Source organism: Mytilus edulis, chromosome 8, assembly GCF_963676685.1.
Source record: "Mytilus edulis chromosome 8, xbMytEdul2.2, whole genome shotgun sequence".
Classification (NCBI taxonomy): domain Eukaryota; kingdom Metazoa; phylum Mollusca; class Bivalvia; order Mytilida; family Mytilidae; genus Mytilus; species Mytilus edulis.
This window is the reverse complement of record NC_092351.1, coordinates 15,644,897-15,666,099: the sequence shown is the minus strand read 5'-3', so window position 1 is coordinate 15,666,099 and position 21,203 is coordinate 15,644,897. Positions and strand designations below refer to the sequence as shown.

The window sequence follows — 21,203 nt, the reverse complement described above, 5'->3', positions numbered from 1 at the left end:
CACTGGTTCGATGCCACTGCTGGTGGACGTTTCGTCACCGAAGGTATCACCAGCCCAGTAGTCAACACTTCGGTGTTGACATGAATATCAATAATGTGGTCATTTTTATAAATTTCCTGTTTAAAAAACTATATATTATCAGCAGTAAAAAATTTATAAAAAGTGAAATAGCATAAAATATAATGGTAACAAAAGGAGATTATTTTAATTTTGTTGATTTTGATATTCATGAACTGAAAATTTCAAAAATCTATCATCAAAACAAGATAGATATTTTAGTCCTGAAATGGTATTTTTGTTCATAAGTTTCGACCATACTTTCATTTTATAGAGAGTGAAAAGTTGAATTGAAAATGTGTATGATGTAACTTTTCATCTGTGTGAATTACCTATAAAGATATGAACATTTTTCTACTTGCATTTCTTCATTCACTTTCAGAAAACAAAATAATCTATAGAAAGAAATCAAATCGTATTCTTGCGTTCAAATATCTTATTGATGTACCTGTGACTTGCTCGCGGTATTTTTAAATAGTCAATCATAACTATATCTGTTACTTGTGTAAATAGGTTCATGTAACTAGACACTTTATTCTTAAATACGCACGAAACCTCGATGTTATTAATTATCTACAGTTACATGTCAACATTAGAATACACGTATATGAGTAGTATTTAATACGTGCAAACAAATATGTTTATTTTGTACATTGTCATTCATAATTTCTATGTTTAGAATCAATTGAAATACTTATACACTTTTATACATACGTCATTTCTATAAATGAAATGGTCATTGGTTGTTGATTTCTGCGCCATTTGGTCTGTTGAGGAGAGTTGTCTCATTAGCTATCATACCAGATCTTCTAATTTTTATGTTTAACAGGTCCCTCATCTATAACCTATAAGGATGTAGGACTATATGGTCCTATATAGCTAGCATTAGAATAACATTTACGCTTTCATACCGTTCCATTCGCACATTTAAACTTTATATTCCCAAATATTTGCATTTGAATCCAATATCTATTTTGAAAAAAAAAAAAATTCTATTATGCAATATACATGTATACACACATTCCACCAGGCACATCTCATAATAATTTGTTACTTGAAGAAGTAAAGGTTTCATATTTCTACAATTTGAACCCGTGATTGACATTTAAGTTGACTCTTCATGTACATCCTAAATATTTAGCTGAACTAGCTATCCTTAGATGTTCCATCATCTAATACATTTTCTGATTAATCGGCAATTATATCAAAGCATAAAGGTTGTTCATTAACAAAATACAAAGCAATTATTTTCTATTAAGAAGGAACATCAAATATTCCCAAATCTAATCCATTAAAGTAATAAAACTAAAGGTATAAAAGACTCTCCATTGTATTCCGTCTCAAAGATATGTGGTGGTTATATGCATCAATCATCATTTCTTGATTTGCAGTAACTTGGTACTATAGAAACAAAATAACTTCATCACTTAGGAAAATGAACACGACAGTTATTTCGAATTCCACTCAGGCACCCGAACTTGGAAATCATAATGTTTCTAATTCAATGCGTCGAAATGCATCTGATAATAATGTCGACACCATTATCCTTCTACAGGAAACAACAAGCTACTTGTGGATAATTTTGTCCCCGGTACTACTAGTAATTGGACTATTTGGCAACATATCTATTGTAGCAGTGCTCGCAAAATTGAAATTCTGGAAGAAACCTACATATATACTTCTATTTGTGCTTGCATTGGCAGACATCACGGTACTATGTGTTGGCCCCACGAGATACTGGACAATGGAAGTGTTTAACATCGATCTCAGATCTGTAACAAATATCGGATGCAAGGTTAATGTATTCGTCATATACACGTCTATGCAGTTTTCATCGATGATACTGGTTTGTATTACGTTTGAAAGATTTTTGAAAACAAGATACCCATTTCGATACCACACGATTGTTTCAATAAAGAAGACCATCTTTTTGGTAATATGTATATTCTTACTTTTGACTGGTCTTAATGTCTTCTGGTTTGAAACCCAAGGACTGGTGGATCTAGAAGGAGAACTCTCTTGTGAGGCAACCACCACAGCATATTTCTGGTTTGAGGAATTCATCTATACCTATGTGGATCTATTTGTACTTTCAGTCTTCCCTTTCGTTGCAATGGTAATAATGAACATTTTCATTAACATGGTTTTGATGGAATCTAAAGAATTAAGAAAAATGTCGGTATCTGATGAGTCAACTAGGAAAGAACTCGGAAAATTCAGCAGAGCGTTAACCAATATGATTCTCTTTACGAGTTTATATTTTCTAGTAGCGACAGTTCCCGTGTCTGTATATTTCATAACAGAGTCTTATCTAGCTCCAGATGCGGATGATCTGACACTTGCTAAGATGGATGTCGCCTGGGCGATGACATATCTGTTCATGTTCTCAAATTATGTTGTAAATTTTTTCCTGTATATGATGACAAACACGGCATTTAAAAGAGCTTTCCTAGAGATATGTTGCTGTGTCGTCAACAAACCGTAAGTAATACACGTATTGCAAAATGAATAGCAAAAAACGATGATCTCATGTAAATATTATGTAATTATCATGAATACTTTTCTTCACTGATTGATTTTGTTATTGTAATATTCTATTAAATTTTGGGAACAACTTATATTGTAGATTAATGTTCCTTCTTACTATACAAATCCTTGGATTTGTGTTTCATACCTTTCCACAATGCCTGGCATTCAATACATACACCCGAACTATAGGGGGACATATTTGGTATTTTGATGAAATTTAATTACTTTTTCTGATGTAACTCCGCTGTATACGTAGTAGATGCAATTATAAATTAAAGCAGACATGTGAAATGCGAAATAAGACAGTAATCCAACACAATAAAACCAACACTTATCTTTAATGCAACATAATTATTTCATCATATTTGACTCTGGACAGCAACATCATAAGTGGCAGGATTTACTGTTTTTTATCCTTCGACCTTTTCGGTTAAAATCAAAGCGTCACCAAATAAACATGGACATTTGGTTAATTTTTTTTAATCAAGAATTCCAATACAGCACCCACTGTACGCATCAGTTACAAATACTCTTATTAGCATATATATGCTTAGAACAAAAGCAAAGAAACAAAAAAAACACAAAGTACTCCCAAGCCATAAAAACGCATTATATGAAAATAAGGAGATGAGGTATGATTGGTTGCCAAAGAAACAACTTCCACCAAAATTCAAAAAAAGGGGATAGAAGCAATAAAAGACAACAGTACGGCTTTCAACAATAAGAAAAACTCTATACGGTATATAATGAAACAATTAAATTGCGAAAATAACTATGCTTCTAATGCTCAATTATTTCGGAGTGAAATACGTTTATTACTTTCGAACTTGTTCGGGAGGATTTAACATTTCCATTTTACTTTCCAGGCCGACAAGAAGAGGCAGTCGATTTGTGAGTACAACACAAGTCTCTGTTGTTACATCACTGACTGAAGGCGAACAGAAACTACCTACAGTATCGCAGTCTTCTGGATTTGATCCTATTTAACAATATTGTTCTTTGCTAATTCAGCCTTAACAACATATAACTGTTTTAAGTTTTGTTTTGATATTTATATGGAACACTTTATTAGTAACACTGTGTGTTAGAATTGACAAAATTGTATTATTCATGTTGAATACAAATACGAAGTGCAAATTGCATTTTTGATGAATTTCTTCCTAAGATATGAATAGTCATACCTGATATTCATTGGTAAAATAATCCAACTATATATGTTGCTTTGTTGTGTTAATAAAATCACATTATTTTATCGTTGTGTTTTATCTTATATGCTCTTAGTATTGAAGGAAATCACATATACACATGAAGAATGGTAAAATACACCAGTGAGACGTTTAAATTCATCAGTCGAAAATATACTGACAACGCCATGTCTAAAAAAACAAGGACAAACAATAAGACACAAAACAAAACATACTAAAATTGAGAATGAAAATGGGGAATGTGTCAAAGAGACAACAACCCGACCAAATAAAAAACAACAGCAGAAGGTCACCAACAGGTCTTCAATGTAGCGAGAAATTCTCGCACCCGGAGGCGTCCTTCAGCTGGCCCCTAAACAAATATATACTAGTTCAGTGATAATGAACGCCATACTAATTTCCAAATTGTACACAAGAAACTAAAATTAAAATAATACAAGACTAACAAAGGCCAGAGGCTCCTGACTGAATACTGAGAAACAGGAACACCACAAAAACTTGGGGTGATCTCAAGTGCTATAGGGGGTTTGCAGATCTACTGTGATACTCGTAATTGAACATGTTCTTGTCCAACAGGCCTCTCAAAATGAACTGTATAGATAAGACGGTTTACAGACTATTAATATTACAATAGTAAAGTCATAATATATAGTAGTGAAAATATTTTAAAATGATAATTAAGGTTTAAACAAAGACTAGTCAGCTAGTTATGCCCCGACTTACAAAATGTTATACAATTCAATTGAGAAAACTATCGGCTTGTGTTATGCAAAACAATTAACGAAAACAAAATATGACAGACATGAACCAATGGTAACATTCGAACTACAAGCTCCCAAATTAGGACAGGAATACAAAGTATATAAAGTGATTTAATATGTTTTCTTGCACCAAACCATACCCTTAACCAGGTTACAGTAGTGTAATATAACAACATAATAACAAATTATGAAAATCAGTTGAAAAGAGCACAGATTAACGCGCTGTGTGTTTTTATATTCAAAAAGATGAGTATCAAATAAAAAGGTTAATTTATCCAACATGTCTCTCTGTCAACCATTTTGGTCATGACAAAATGTTCATCTTCGGACGATTGATACGCCAGTATTATGTATTTGCTCCTAACATAAATCATTTTTTCTAACTATCAATTTTGTTATCTGAATAAAGAAAGAGATGTTAGTATTTTTGTAAATTATGTCTTCAGTAGATGACAATAATAGATGAAAACAAGATCTAGACGTAACTGTCCCTTTTCCTGTGCACTTTTCATTTTTACTGAGTCAGACGTGTTTTTGATTTAACAAAAGATGTTCTTTTTTTCAAAAACTCAATTAGAAATGATAAAGAATAAAATAAGATGGCAATTCAACTGTTATTTAAGAATTGAATGTTTCTTTTTGTAACTTCATTGGGTTGTAAAAACGTTAACCGAATTACATTTTGTATGAAGCGCGACAGTGCTTTATTCTAAAGATGTGCGCATGGTCAACGCTTTTACAACCATATGAAGTTACGCAAAGAAGCATACAATACTTATAATTACATTTTTAGCTATGATTTTTATCGAGGTTATATTTAATTTACATGTGCACTTTATTGTGGTACCTAGTGTCAACATGAATGGTACATTTTATTGTTTAATGAAGTTGATTAAGGAATAACGCGAGATTGCAGTGTAGCTTAAGAATAACGTATAATAATGAAACATACATCTAATGTAATTATTCACATAAAGCCATACTAAATTTTGTTTTTGGTGCTTAAAATGCTTTTGACAAAACCATTTTTTTGTATATGAAGAAAAATATATCGACTAATACAATAAACATATAAAAAGGTTGCACTTATACAAATGAGATCAAAATATATTCTTGATATTGTTGGTTGTTTCCAGTACGCTGTTAATGCCCGCGTCACACTGTCCCGATTTTTATATACGATGGACACCCGAATGCGAAAATTGTAAGTTCGTGCGAAGTTGGTCCCGATCTCGTTAAAATACCAAAAAGTGACCGAAGCAAGTACGATGAATAACGACGTCTATACGATGGTGCCGAAATTATATACGATAGCAAAAGATGGGAATACAAATGTTAACCGAAGGCGGGTATTTAAGCTTCATATCTCAGCCGAAGCCTACACGATGGATCACGAAGGCTACACGATGGATTACGAAGGCTACCCGATGGATTACGATGATGGCGCGATGGCCATACGATGTCTAAAAGACGTCGTGTACAGCTTACGATGCATTTAAATTATATGCCGAAGGCATCACCCTTTTTAAATTGTTTGATCAATATTGAATATATATTATATTGTCCACTTAATTTCTGGTTTAATCATAAGACGGAATGCTCAAAACTTGGTATGGTGTTACTCGTTAAGAATATCTTTAGCGCTATTGACTTTAGAGTTCAAAGGTCAAGGTCACAGTGGCAGTTGTAATACAAGCCAATATCACCCTTGTGGACACTCTAAAACCAATATGCTTCAAAAGATTTTAACCACATTTGGTATACTGTTCCTCCTTGTAATGATCTGACATTTTTTACGTTCAAGGCCAAAGGTCAAGGTCATGCAGATGGGCTTGTTTTTTCTCCTTGACATAGCATAATACACAGGAAATTGGTTGCTCATTTTTTTACCTGCTGGTTCTAAAGACAATATTAAAGGTATTTCCCGTTACTGAATGTTTTGGTTGATTTCTAAAAAAATGGTTTATGTATCAAATATTCATATTCAATTTACCATTTTCTGCATGTGTCGTATACAAATATAGTGTCCACATTTGTCCCCAATATGTTACATACGAGGGGATGCCACGCTCGGCATTGCCTTGTTTGAACTGTAAAATGTGTCCACTAGTCTGAATAAGCACCCATAATTATGCCCATGTTTACCTATCTATCTTAAAGGTAAGGTAATGGATTCGTTGATCCCTTCTATTCAAAAAGAACTCTTTCCAGGAGAATATCATAATAATATAGATAAAAGGAAGGATGTGGGGAAAGCAACAATACGGCAAAATATGACATATAGAAAAGAAAAAGGGTTATGGAGTAAACATTCGTATGACAACAACTCAGACGATACATAAAAAATCAGAATAATGAAGAAAAAGTTGGTTTCCCTATATACATGTACCTGCAATGTTGGTGTACGAGGCGCGTTTATGATTTTCATTATGTTACTTGATATGCAAAATTGACAAAAAATAAAGCCTGTAATAGCTGCTCTTCTTGTTCCGTTTGAATTAATAGAAACAACGCTATCGCTTTTCTTGTTCTCATAGAATCATATGATATGAACTCCATGTTTTGTGAACGTCTTTCTTAACTGTCGTATCAGACGGACCAGTGCATTTCGCGCATGGCACTTTAAATGTATTTTAGCGCGAAAATTAACTTACATTTAGCTGGATTTATTGCCGTCGTAGTTCCATCTTGTCGCCTTCGTACTTTTATTCGATGGCAACACGACGGGATAACGAGGTCTTCACGACGTCGTGTTGCCATCGTAAGACCTTCGGGTAGCTTTGTGATTCATTCGTGTAGACATCGTAATGTCAAAACTGCCCGAGGGAAAAGATTGAAAAATAAATGCAATACGATGTTCAAAAATGCATTCCCGGTGACATTACGATGGTGAGGATTGTGATACGAACTCAATACGAACCCTTAACATCGGACGCACCTTCGGGGCTTTTTTAACATGTTAAAAAATGTAGAATCCTTCCCGAAGTTGTCCCCGTAAGTTATAGAGAAAAAGTGGCCGATGGTTCTACGATGGTTAAAGATGGCACTACGAATAGCCTGATCTGGATACGATCAGTCCCGATGTTTAAAATTTCCAAAATAGTGTTGCCATCGGCGTAAAAATCGGGACAGTGTGACGCGGGAATAACAATATAAACGCCAGAAGTTCTGATTTCTCTTACGGAACAGTATTAAAATTTTTTAAAAGGTATATAGTGAAGGAGAAATCAGAGAATATCGTAGGATTGGAACAATGTACGAAATGTGAGTACTGCAAGTATCAATAGAGGTCAGATATAGAAATTAACCGAATCAATTAACATAATATTAAAAAGTGGTATGATTGCAAATGAGACAACTCTCCACAAGAGACCAAAATTACACAGAAATTAACAACTACAGGTCACCGTACGGTCTTCAACAAGGACCGAAGCCAATATCACATATGCAATTCTTGTGAAATGCATAAATGTAATTCTGGCAGAAATAAACTATGATGTGATTGATCCAGGTAATAAAAGGAAAACAATGCATTAATGTACAAACATAGTCAAAAGATTAACAAAAAGACAAATTCATTCTTTAAAACTTTAATGGAATTTTATATCATAAAAGTTTGTTTTATGCTTAAGTTGTAATTAAACATCGAAAAACATTTCAATATTTATTTTTCTAAATTTAAACCACCTGCTTACGTCAACAATTTTTTTCGTAATACCATAAATCGATTTCACTGCACCATATACACATTTTGTCCATTTAAATTTCTTAATTGATGCTCAAGAGCAAAATATTAAAAAACCAAAAACCTATTTCAAACATTGAAGAGCTTATAAAACTAAAACGAATCTGAAGTATGGAAAACTGAATAAAGGCTATGAATGAGAAAGATATATTTCTAATCAATTTGAATGAGAAAAAAATTGAGAAATATAACTTTTAGAATGAAAGGGACAAACTGCATCAATCAATGTTACAAATAAGAGAAAGACTAGTGTTTCTGTTTAATAAAGTCATTCAAATCGAATAATCTGACTTTTAGTCAATTGTAAATCAAATATTTTAAGATAAGTTTTAAAGTTAGTCATTTTTTTCTGATTTTTCAAGGCTAAAGGTAAAATAGTCACTTTATTGGCATATTTATGAGAATTTAATTTAAAGACAAAAAAGAAATGATTAAATAAATCTATACTGTAATCAAGAATATAAAGGCGTTTATATTCATCTAGGCCCATTATGACGCCAGTTATTGATGTCAAGTTTTGTAATATTTTATGATAGAACTTAATTGAATTCGAAACATCAGATAATACTGTAACAAATTTACTGTTTGGATTTACTAATTGATTAAGGTTATCAATATGGTAGTGTTAAAAAAAGAGGGACGAAAGATACCAAAGGGACAGTCAAACTCATAAATCTAAAACAAACTGACAACGCTATGGCTAAAAATGAAAAAGACAAACAGAAAAACAATAGTACACATGACACAACATAGAAAACTAAAGAATAAACAACACGAACCCCACCAAAAACTAGGGGTGATCTCAGGTGCTCCGGAAGGGTAAGCAGATCCTGCTGCACATGTGGCACCCGTCGTGTTGCTTATGTGATTACAAATCCGGTAAATAGTCTAATTCGGTAGGTCACATTCATGAAAGGGAAGGGGATTGAAGTTACGACGTAAGGAACATATCCGATATCATTTGTGAAACGGTTATTCCATAACTGTCAACCAACTCGTGATGGCGTCCGTAAAATTTACGAAGGGATGATTTCAACTTCACCATTTGGAACTCTTGGTTTAATAGCTTCCTTGTGAGCAGTAACCCTCTATCAAGAAAATCATGATAGGAAATGCAAGCACGGGAATATCGTATCAATTGGGAGATATATACCCCGTATGCAGGTGCTGCTGGAATGTTGCTACTTAAAAATGGAAAGTTCACAATTGGAAAGCTGAAATCATCTCTTTTGTCGTAAAGTTTTGTTTTCAACCGACCCTCATTGTCAATTTCTAGATGTAAGTCAAGATATGAAGCCGACTTAACTGTATCTGTAGTATCCTTTATCTCCAATTCGATGGGATAGATGCGTTCCAAATAGTCACCAAATTTTGAATTGTTTAGTGAAAGAACGTCATCTAAATAGCGGAAAGTAGAGTTAAAGGATATTGCCAACTTCTTATCTTTCTTCCTAAGAAGTTCCTGCATAAAGTCAGCCTCATAATAATAAAGAAACAAGTCGGATAAAGTCTAAAACATTTTCGTGTGTATTTTTGACTAGTCGCCTACTAATTAACAAACGAGGTGAACGCCGATTTCGTAACTAATGCCCCTTAAAGTACTTAGATATTAATATTCTTTTTCTGTTTTCTTTAATAAGAAGTATTGTGCTTTTTACAATTTTTTAGACTATGTGGGTCTTAACTTAACTTAACGATACAAATAGTATTCTCTTCATCACGGTGACAATAAATAAAGTCTTACTATTTAAAAAAATAGAGATGGCGGGGGGGGAGGAAGAAGTGTATCAGTAAACATAACATTACGTCTTTGAAATAGATCAAGACTCTTTTAAATTTCTAGAAGACACAAATGTGGATGTAACTGTTGCCGTCCTTTTTTTTTAATAATAATCGGAGTATTTGACAACATGACCATCATTTGTAGTGTTCCTGAAGATGGAATATTGCCTCACTCCAATATGTGTACTTCTTTTTGTATTCGTACAAAACCGTGCTTTGTGTCAGTCTCTGGAGATACTTGACAAGAGACGTATTTCAGGTTGACCTCCGATTGAATGTAAGGGTAATGAGACGCATCCATGCATGTTTCATTTATGTCACAAATATTTTTTAAAAACAAGACTCCCATTCAGATGAAATGTAATTGCTTCCATAAGTAAAGCCAACAGTAGTATACCGCTGTTCAAAGTCATAATCGATTGAGAGAAAAAAAAACGAGTTACAAACTGAAACCTGGTAGAAACACAACAACTATAAGGATAAAACAGTAGAACATCAGGAACACTGAAGCTACACTAAAACAAACGCTAACTTGCATAGTAAAGAACCATTTGATAACAACTGCCATATTCTGAAGTTTGTACGAGGCATTTTAAGTAACAAATACTGAATTGAATCTGGTTTTATGCATATATCTACCTGCTGGCTGTTGATGCGGATGATCCTACTATTGTAAAACTTGATGAAGCCTGTGCATTTACTAATACATTCATTTTTTTTCGAATTAATGAGTTGGAAGTAATACTGTCTTATGAAATGCGTGGAAAGATTAAACACAAAGGGTAAAAAAGGAGAACAAATATGAATTTTTCGCATGAACCCTAACAAATATCATACAACAGATACATACAGAGCTGTAATGATCTTATTTTTAAGAATTGTTATCATCGCCTTCATAATTATAATTGACATTATTTTTAACATGAATTAGAAGAAGTGTGACAAAAACTGTTTTGATCGTTCATACACGAATTCAATGAAATAAAAAAAAGGAAATTAAATAAAAATCCGAGGAAAATTCAAAACGGAAAGTCCCTTGTCAAATACTTTAACCTGAAGCGGGACAGACGGACGAACGGACGACAGGACGGACGTAGGAACGGATCCACAGACCAGGAAACATAATGCCCCTCTACTATCGTAGGTGGGGCATAGACATTGCTTGACGATTTAAGTTATGCTCTGGTTTTTCCTATCTCATTTTTTATAACTTTTGTTGGCTTTGAGGCATAATAGTGACATTTATGTCAAGTTGTAATGCACAATATGAAATCACTAATTTGTAATTAGTCTATCGATCTTATAAGGTTTTTCCCATTTCTTGATAATGACATTTTATGCATATCTTTCAATGAATTAAAACTTGTTTCAATAACTAACATCTTCCCTCCATTTTCCAACAATCAAAAAGAAGATAACAAATAAGTATGTTACAACTACCACAGAGATTGATTGATGTTAATTTGGTTTAAAACTAACTATTATTTTTGCTACAAGCAATAGAAATAATATATAACAAGTAATAAAAAAATATCCAGTGTTCATACAAATATCTAGTTAATAAGGGACAAGGCATTCTATATACAATCCACTCTGATTCGGGTGAAAAAAGATACATCAAACAAACACTAACAGAGATAATAGATATGTTTGGTTAGCATGAATTTTCAACAGATTGTTGCATTATATTTAAAACTGTACTCCTCTTGTACATTTACACCAAGAACCACCATTTTTGCGATAAGGGTATTATCTTTTCCACATGCATGTATATAGATATTAAAAGTTCGGTATCATCGTTTTTTTTTTTTTTTTTTGGGGGGGACATAAGAGCGGCTTAAGAAACCAATCCTTCTGTTTTGTCTATTACGTTCATCTTTTGATATCCATAAAAATAATAACGCCATGTATGACTAGTTACCCAAGCTACAATTTAAAAAAAAGGGGTATCCTTATTGCAGGATATCAGCTTTGACCTTCTGAAAATTTTTTCAGGTTACACAAATGGTTCTAAGGAATGAGTTAAAATGTCATATCCGTCGATTTTTAAAAGGGACTACTTGTCGTTAATACCATTCAAAGCATTTTCAATATTTAACGCGCTTTATGTATGGTCATGTCACCTTGACGTATTAATATAGCTTTTTTAATTAATTAGCATATGGCCAAGATGTATCTCGTTTAGATTAATTACTTTGTCATACATCTCTTGGATTTTCCGTCTTTAGCCTCCATCTTTGTTACAGAAGTCAAAGCAATAATTAATAATAACGCAGCAAATTGCTCTCGTTGTTGAAAAATATAATAAAAAAATCTTTTTTTTGGTATGGTTAATTACTGTATATAGTCGGTTATAAAAGCTCAGAAACCTTATGTCTTATGTCTTATGAATTGAATTTGAACATGCTATTTTACATAATTACGGGAACAGCAAACATTTTCCTTCACCTAGAGCGTTTCAAAACAAAAGAATTGCTTTATTTGTCCTATTATAATAGACATCATTTATAGTGGATTGAATTTGTACTGATTTTACAACGGTTAAGCCCTTTATTTTGATTTAGTATAAAGGGTTAAGCAGTGATGAAATCACATGAATTCAGGCCCCGATAAATCATTTTAATTTTTTTCTTTAGATCAGCTAATTTAATAATCAATTATAATATCAAAGATCGACATTTTTTTTTTTATTTCAGAGTCTTAACCTCTAATTTTTGTCACAGATAGAATTATTTTTAATGAAAACGAGCTTGTTTTCATTAATGAGTCTGTTTTTTAAACGAACTTGTTTTCTCGGATTAGTACGTACAGTGTAGTATGCTAGTCTCCCAAATCATACTAAAAGATAGATAGGAAACATGTTAGAAAAAAAATTCCTTCAAATTATAAACGAATTAGTAAATTGAAATTAAAAGTATACTGTATTTAAAATTATGCCTAGATATCTAATATTTGATACACATAGAACTTGAGCCTCATGCTGTAAGCTACAAAAACATGTTAAACAGCATTAGTACGATAAAAATGATTCAATACACAAAAAACAATCATACGTGTTTTATGCTTTTATATCTGCAAAATAACTTATTAAAATGTATAACGATTATTTAACATTGCATAGCGTTGGTTTGACTTCGAGATGATAGATAAATACACTTTTCATTTTTTCATTTCCATAAAATAAAAACTTTCAACAAATTGAAACATATTAATATATCTATACAAATATCTCATACATATATGCAAAACGCTATACTTAGTTCAAAATCAATATTAAAAACAGGAATAGTATCTTAGTTAATATACAAAATGTTGAGAACAATCAATTAAAAGATTTTCAAATAGTTTAAATAGTAAATACGATAAATCTTAACATAAAAGAATTAAAAAAACATTTTGTGTTACATGCTAACGATACTTTGATCGTTTTTTACATATGAATTATGGCGTAAGCTGTACGTGTGAATTTCAAATTCATACAGAAATGTCGGAAATACATCTACAAATATGATTAATCTTTATCTTCGAATGCATTGTGCTCTACTTGCACTCATGGTTTTCTTTCATCGACTATGTCGTGTCTAATATTAACAGGTTCTGCCCTCATCGAATCAGATGAATCAGTTAACGAAATTAAGGTAACTGTCACATGTCTGTGTCGTTTCTTCCTACAATAGATGTTAGGAAAAATGTATTAAATATTATTTCGATCATGACAACTGCAACAATTCATTTAGTAAATATAATCGAGCATATAATTAAGCCTAAACAATGAATATCTAACGCGATCTGTAAACAACATAGTTAACACATAGTTTTGTTTTTATAATTGTTTGAGAAACATTCAAATACCATTATGAACATATAATATTTCAAAACCAATTATCGTGTTCAATTCAAAATAAGTTTCAAAAGTCTGTGCAGGTTATTAACACGTATTTACATTGCTATTTTTGTTCGAGTGTTTGACACAGTATTTTTTGGTACTAAAATATGTTTATGACAAGCAACTTACCAGACTTTTATTAATCTTAAACTTTTTTTCAAGATGACACACAAATAGATTTTTTTTTTAAAAAAACACTTTTACCGTAAGGTCGTTGTACATTCAAATATTTGGTGTACATTTCAGATCTACCTTGGTCCTTGTTAGTACTCATTTTTTATTATCGTATGTTTAACTTTGTGTGTGTTTCATGCGGGTGTTGGAGGGGGTATATGTCTGTGTTTTACTGTGTGTTTGGCTGTGTGTATGGCTGTGTGTATGTTGATGCATTGGTATTTTCAAAACTATTTATTTATGTTATATCTAGCCTTAAAATAAATTACATATTGTATATATTCAATTACATTGTACTAACATCGACATAATTTGTTTGTTTTAATTGCCAGGAACCATTGCACATATCTAAGTGTGTTTTGTCTAAAATAAAACTAAATAAATCGTTTAAAAAGTTCAATCACTCATTATTTTGAGTATATCACCATCAACACTCTGTTCGAGTGTTTATATTTTTTTTTACCCATTTTGCCTTTCAAATATTAACCACACCGTTACTTATAACATATACATGTATGATGATCACAAAATGGAACCAATTTTTACAAATGCATCCAACTATAATCTGGTTTAACTTCTTTATTGCTTATTGCGGATTTTTAGGCTGCAGTTTATTCTTTTAAATCTTTAGGGTTCAATGCTACGTAAGATTTGATATTTTTATTGATTTTATTGACCTATATTTCATCATTTTAAAATATTCCCATTACAAAAGAATTATAGCTGTCAAAGAATACTTTTCATATGTAACCAACCGGAGGACAACATAGAATCAACGTGGGGTAAAAGATACCTGAAGGACATTCAAACTCATTGATCAACTTACACGAATGATAATATATAAACCCATCATGCAGATACCAAATTAACTTAACTTACCTAAGTAAAGAATGAAATGGAAGCCACTTTCTAAATTGTCTGTTTATAGTTATATAAATGAAGAAATTAACAGAATAGTTTGTATACTGTAATAAGTAAAACAAAGACGTTGCAAAGTTCAACTTAGAAATCATAAAACTGGTTGGTAAGTCTTGTCGAATGTATGAGTCCACAATAAACAAAACAGATATCGGCAAGGTTGCTCCTAGAAAATAGATACTGGTGAAGAACATCATTGTTGTTAAAGTTTTGCTACGTTCATCAAATTTGTTTTTTCCAAGGCGAACAATTCTCATGTTTCTTGGCATATTGTCTAAGCGAAATTTTCGTGACTTTCGTAGAACTATCCAGAAAGATATATTCATTGGAAATATCAAAACACATGGAATCACAGACAATACTAGCATGTCTACTATTGAAAAGTATCGTTCTTCAAACTGGAAATAATTTTCGGACGTGTTATTGCAATGTTTACTATTGCCTGAAATAACTAAACCATTTGTCCAGAAAAAATGAGAATCGAGTAGAAAAAATAGAACACAAATGATGACGTATGATAAAATGAGCTTTGTAGATATGTTCCCTGCAATGAATTTTAAAGGAAATTTAACTCGGATACATCTCTCTGTTGAAATGCAGACTAAAGTCCAAGATGAAATATGCATAGAAAAGTATACCAAGAATAACGAAAACTTGCACCCTATATTGGATATTGTTCTAATGTCAAACTCAAATATTTCTAAAATTAAGCGTCGACATAATCCGCTTGCTAGTACCATCATATCGGAAATAGCTAAGACTAGTATTAAAGTATATGTGAGTTTCTTCCAGAATTCCATTTTGATAAGAATAAAAACTATAAGAATGTTTCCAATTATTCCAAAGGTAAAAATTATAGGCGCAACTACTTTCCACAGCCATGAAGAAATTTCATCTAAAAACATTATTTCACTTGTTGCATTAGTAGTAGAATTTTCCACCATTTGTATTTTTTTATTTATTTATTTCTGTCAAACTACGTTGAAATAAGACTTGTTTTTTCAGAAAGTGTTCATAAATCAGTTTTGTTAAAGTATATTTTAAATAAAGTTATTTTCTATAACTGTTGATACCTATGTTATGACTTTGGCTGTTAATTGTATAACCGGTTAAAGTTCTACAATTTTCAGTCAATATGCTTTACTAAATACATTCTATGTAAATCCGTACTTCGCTAATTAAAAACAAAGATAAAGTGATCTGAATCACACTGATACCAAGTCAATAACTCAAGATTATTAAAAAAAAATGGTGTTAAATACGGATATTCGATTCTCAGAATTGCAATAAATATCAATTCTTCTTATAATTACATATTCTCTATCATTTGAATTGGTAATTGTTCTGTGGCGAATCATTTAATAGTTTCTATTGGCAATAAAGCAATTAGGAAGTTTTAATATTAGTTTTCGTTTCTTTCAATAGACAGTTCTTGGAATAGTTCTATCAAGGGACACAGTCCAGTGTGATCATCATAATCGCACACGATGAAAAATGTTTACTTTTCATTGTCATCAAAAGATACAGTACAGAATTAGTTAACAAATTGTTTTTCAATTTCAATAACCAACGATTAATGAATCGTGCATTAATTATGTGATTTTACTTGATGCTTGGTGGTAGTTTATAAATCACAACCAAATTGAAAAATGCTTATCAGCAAAATCTTGATTCAAATAAATTCCTGGTAGTTTATACTTTTTATTGCTGTTATTGGGTTTTCCGTTATTATGTTAATGTTGGTCAATGCTTAGAACTTATAACCGTTCACTTAATTGGCATTTACAAGGATAATAAAATCAAATCAAATCTTTCTCAAAATACGAATTTTGGCAGATACTTATTATTGTTGATTGTTAAACCTAAAGATTTCTTCGATGATAAATACAATATCTTGAAAATAATCACGCGCCACAATTTTAGAGTGTATGATTCGCAGATGAGAATACCGGAGGCCAAAGTCGGGAGCCTGTAGTTCAGTGGTTGTCGTTTGTTGATGTGTTACATATTTGTTTTTCGTTTGTTTTTTTAACATAAATTAGGTCACTAGTTTTCTCGTTTTGATTGTTTACCATTTGTCATTCCGGGGCCTTTTATAGCTTATTATGCGGTATGGGCTTTGCTCATTGTTGATGTTCGTACGGTGGCATATAGTTGTTAATTTCTGTGTCATTTGGTCTCTTGTGGAGAGTTGTCTCATAGGCAATTATAACATATCTTCTTTTTTATATATGAATACACTTTTAAAAAAAAAGTTGGTTATAAACATTGCTAAATTAAAATTCTGCTAAATAAGCCTAACTTTGAAAACAATATAATGACTTTGATCAAAGTTTTGACGATGAAACTATTGTACTATTCTGATTTGATTGATGATCCTTCCTCCTAAAAATAGACGACGTATTAAATTTAAAAAACAAACATAATTCATCTAAACTTTAGATATATGTTATTAACAAAATACTGCATTGAGGTGTAAAACCATTAAGGAAAAATAAAAAAAAAATCCGAGGAAAATTCAAAACGGGAAGTCCGTACTCAAATAGCAAAATTAAAAGCTCAAATAAATCAAACGAAAACGAATGGACAACAACTGTCACATTCCTGACTTAGTACAGGCATTTTCTTATTTAGAAAACGGTGAATTAAATCTAGTATTATAGCTAGCTAAACCTCTTATATGTATGACAGTCGTACAAAGTTCCATTTTATTGACAACGATGTGTAAACAAAACAAACAGACATAATATGTAAAATGTCAAGACACGTACATTTGAGGTCCTTTAAATGATATTTATGTTAAAATCAGTTGACAGTTATGATACAATAATTCATCTGTTTTTGATGCAAATATATTTTTTCATCAGGTAATTGGGATGTTTGAGCATTTATTATTGTTTCGTGACATATTTGTGTTTGTTTTTCTTTTAGTATTGTTGATGAATGAATAAAAAAAAATGTAACATTTGAATCTATCTGCAATTGCAGATGTCTTTAAACGTGACATGCATGCAAATAAGACAACTAATCACAAGAGACCAAACCATGAAGATGTTAATAGATTTTAGTCAAGTAATGGTCTCCATTCTGTCAATCAGAAACGTTCCCGTTCGTCAACTTTATTTTATATTTCAAATAACAAATTACATATTGATTGCAGTGCTGAAATATAATTGTTTATATTGCAGTATTGTTATACCACAGTTTGTCGTCTGTGCTCCGGTACCTTACTTTAAAAATGTGTTCTGTAACCACACAGTGTGTCCATTGATCTCTAAATACATTTACATCTACATGTGTGGTTATAATGGCACCTTCAACGGAGTTGGGGTGACGTATTGTTATTCTACGTTTCTTTTTAATCTTTTTATTATTTTTCTTCCACACTTTTTTGTGCACTCTGGATCTCAGAATTTAATGGACCCAATTTGATGGAAATATACAATAATGATACCCAGCATATGAAGATTTGAATTTAAGGTTGGCATTTTCAACATGGCCGCTGTTACCATGGAAACAGCAAAAATGTTCAAAATTTAAAATTGCTACAAACTTTAAGAAACTTTATGAAAATGATAATTTGCATGTGTAGATGCACCCTTTGACTTTTGAATTTCCAAAATGGATGTCTTTATTCTGGTAATTGGGGAAGGGTGCCATCCAGAATTGCTAGCAATTACAAATCCTGTTATTCTTCTTATTTAAGACTGTCCTCAGTGGAAATTAAAATAAAAAAATAGAACTTATAATTGATACTTTTTAGTTAATACAGCAAAAGTGAAGAAAAATCATTAGCTAAAAAAAATGATAGTTTACGGATTGTTTTTTTTTTGTAAATGGCGGAAAAAGTCTGAATCGGACTTTAACCTGATATTTGCATATTGTTTGGGTCTCAAAATTAAAAAAAGAAAAAGAAAAGAAATACAGGATCTGCTTGAATTTTGGTGAATAATCTTATATGAATATTTGAAGTCTTTTTTAAAAACAAAAGGTGTGATGGGGCAACATATTCAGCATGTACCGTAGGAAAATAACAACGTGTCAGGTCTAGAACTTCTGACAAAGTACCTAAACCTGACCTAAGTACATCCTTAATTAGAGACATGATTGTCCAATATAAGAAATCCTGCTAAATACAAGTCATAAATACCTGTATGGAATACGTAGTTTACACATTATACTCTTAGGCAGCCAGCGACGAAAGTGTTTGTTTATTGTTATATATATGTAGAAATTTATTGTATAGTTGGAGTACTGGAATAAATATAGAACGGTCGTCGCTAGATTTAGCTGTGAATGACTATAATCTGATGAAGTGTTCTGAACATATGAACCAACAACAAAAATAATTGAAATCGGTAATGTTGAACACAGAAAGTAAACGTTCGTAACGATCAACATTTTTGTAAGAATATGGTTATTTTCGTTGTTATTGTATCTACTTCTACAACCAGCCATCGACTTCTCACGAAATCTTGCTGATTTCTGTAAAGTTTTCATCATTGATATATTCATTGTTAACATAACTATAAACGGTATTAAAGACAGCAAGGCTAAATCTATAAAGGTATAATATTTTTCCTCGAAAATAAAATATTCATCGGATGTACTATTGCATAACGCTGTTCCGTTTTCAGTTATGATCAAACGATTAGTCCAGAAAAAGTGACTGTCAGCGCAAATACACATGACGACTGTAAAGATATAACAAAACACAATTTTCAATGATATACTCGTCGATACAAACTGTAACGGATATCGAACTTTCACAAAACGTTCTGCTGTTACACAAACTAAAGTCCAGGAAGATAAGTGCATAGAGAAGTAGACCATAAACAAATTGATCTTGCATCCGATATTACTCAGTGTTCTGACGTCAGTGTCAAACATTTCTATGATCCACTTCCGTATTAATCCAACGCAAAGTACTGTGGTATCAGAAAGTGATAGGATCAAAAGAAAAGAGAATGTTGCATTTGTCCAAAACTCCATACAAACTAATATATAAGTTGTTAAACTGTTCCCAAATAACCCTAGAAGAAAAATTACTGGTGAGCAGATTATCCATAGCCATGATGATATGTCATCTAGCAAACATCTATTCGCAGAAGTAGTAGTATTATCATTTATCAAATTATCTGATATATTCATAATTACTAAAACGCAGACATCTATATGTATAACCTCCCCAAAAAATTATGATTTTATACGCTTTTGTAAAAAAAAAATCTGAAATTGATTATCATTCATTATTTTCATGATGAATTTCATTTGATGTCTCGGTAAACAGCTGTGTGTCAAGTATGAGTTTACATTTGTCTTGTTCACGAGTAGACTATTCTATATTCTAATTCATGAGAAACAATTAAAAGATGCAATTATGAGAATCAATAAGCAATCGTTTGTAGTTTTGACGATTAATCTTAACGAGAGGCCAAATTATTCTTTTTTTAGTTGTACAAAAGTACTATTATAAAAAATTTAAAAATGACTTAATTGTAATTATTGGTATCAAACATAACGAGTCAAATGAATAAATAGGAACTACTAATGTTATGTGTATAATATGAATTGGGTTTATAAATTTTCTGATCATATGATTCTAAAAAGGTTAAGACTTGTCCGTTTCCCAGGCACAGATGGCCTTCAGTTTATTGAACAAATATGTTTTGATATTTGTCCTAGAGCGCTCTTCAAAGGACAAGGTATGATAAGGGCTATTTTTGGCCCCCTCTCCAAATAAGTTTAAATTGATATCAATGATGGTCTTAGTGTAGACACTTGAAAAAATAATGATTTTATTGTGTTCCGGTGAAAGGAAGGTTGCCTAGCAACGGTTTTTATTAAGAATGAAAATTATCACATATTAATTGCTTTATCAGTAAAAATTTAAATATTTGCACATGATATTGTTTGTACAAGAAGAACTTGAAGTCACAAATAAAAATACCCTTTGATTTTGTTTATTATTTGCTTAAAAACAACCTTGGCAACAGAAATGTTGCCTAGCAACGGTTTAAAAATTGGTTCTTGCCCCTCTTCAGTATGAATTAAGCTGTTGTTTGAAGATTTTTCTTTCCATTTGGTGTTTCATTCCAATGTTTTTTCATATACATCTTTTTTTATTCTTTACAAATTCCGTATTG

General features: G+C 31.7%; 1 protein-coding gene across 1 annotated transcript; it reads left to right on the top strand.

The window, feature by feature from the left end:
* The first annotated feature begins 1,492 nt into the window (after positions 1–1,492).
* Positions 1,493–3,573, top strand: LOC139483966 (mu-type opioid receptor-like). Its single transcript, XM_071267684.1, has 2 exons — positions 1,493–2,538; positions 3,453–3,573. Exons 1-2 carry the CDS (start codon positions 1,493–1,495, stop codon positions 3,571–3,573), a joined length of 1,167 nt encoding a protein of 388 aa, XP_071123785.1.
* The last annotated feature ends 17,630 nt before the right edge of the window (positions 3,574–21,203 follow it).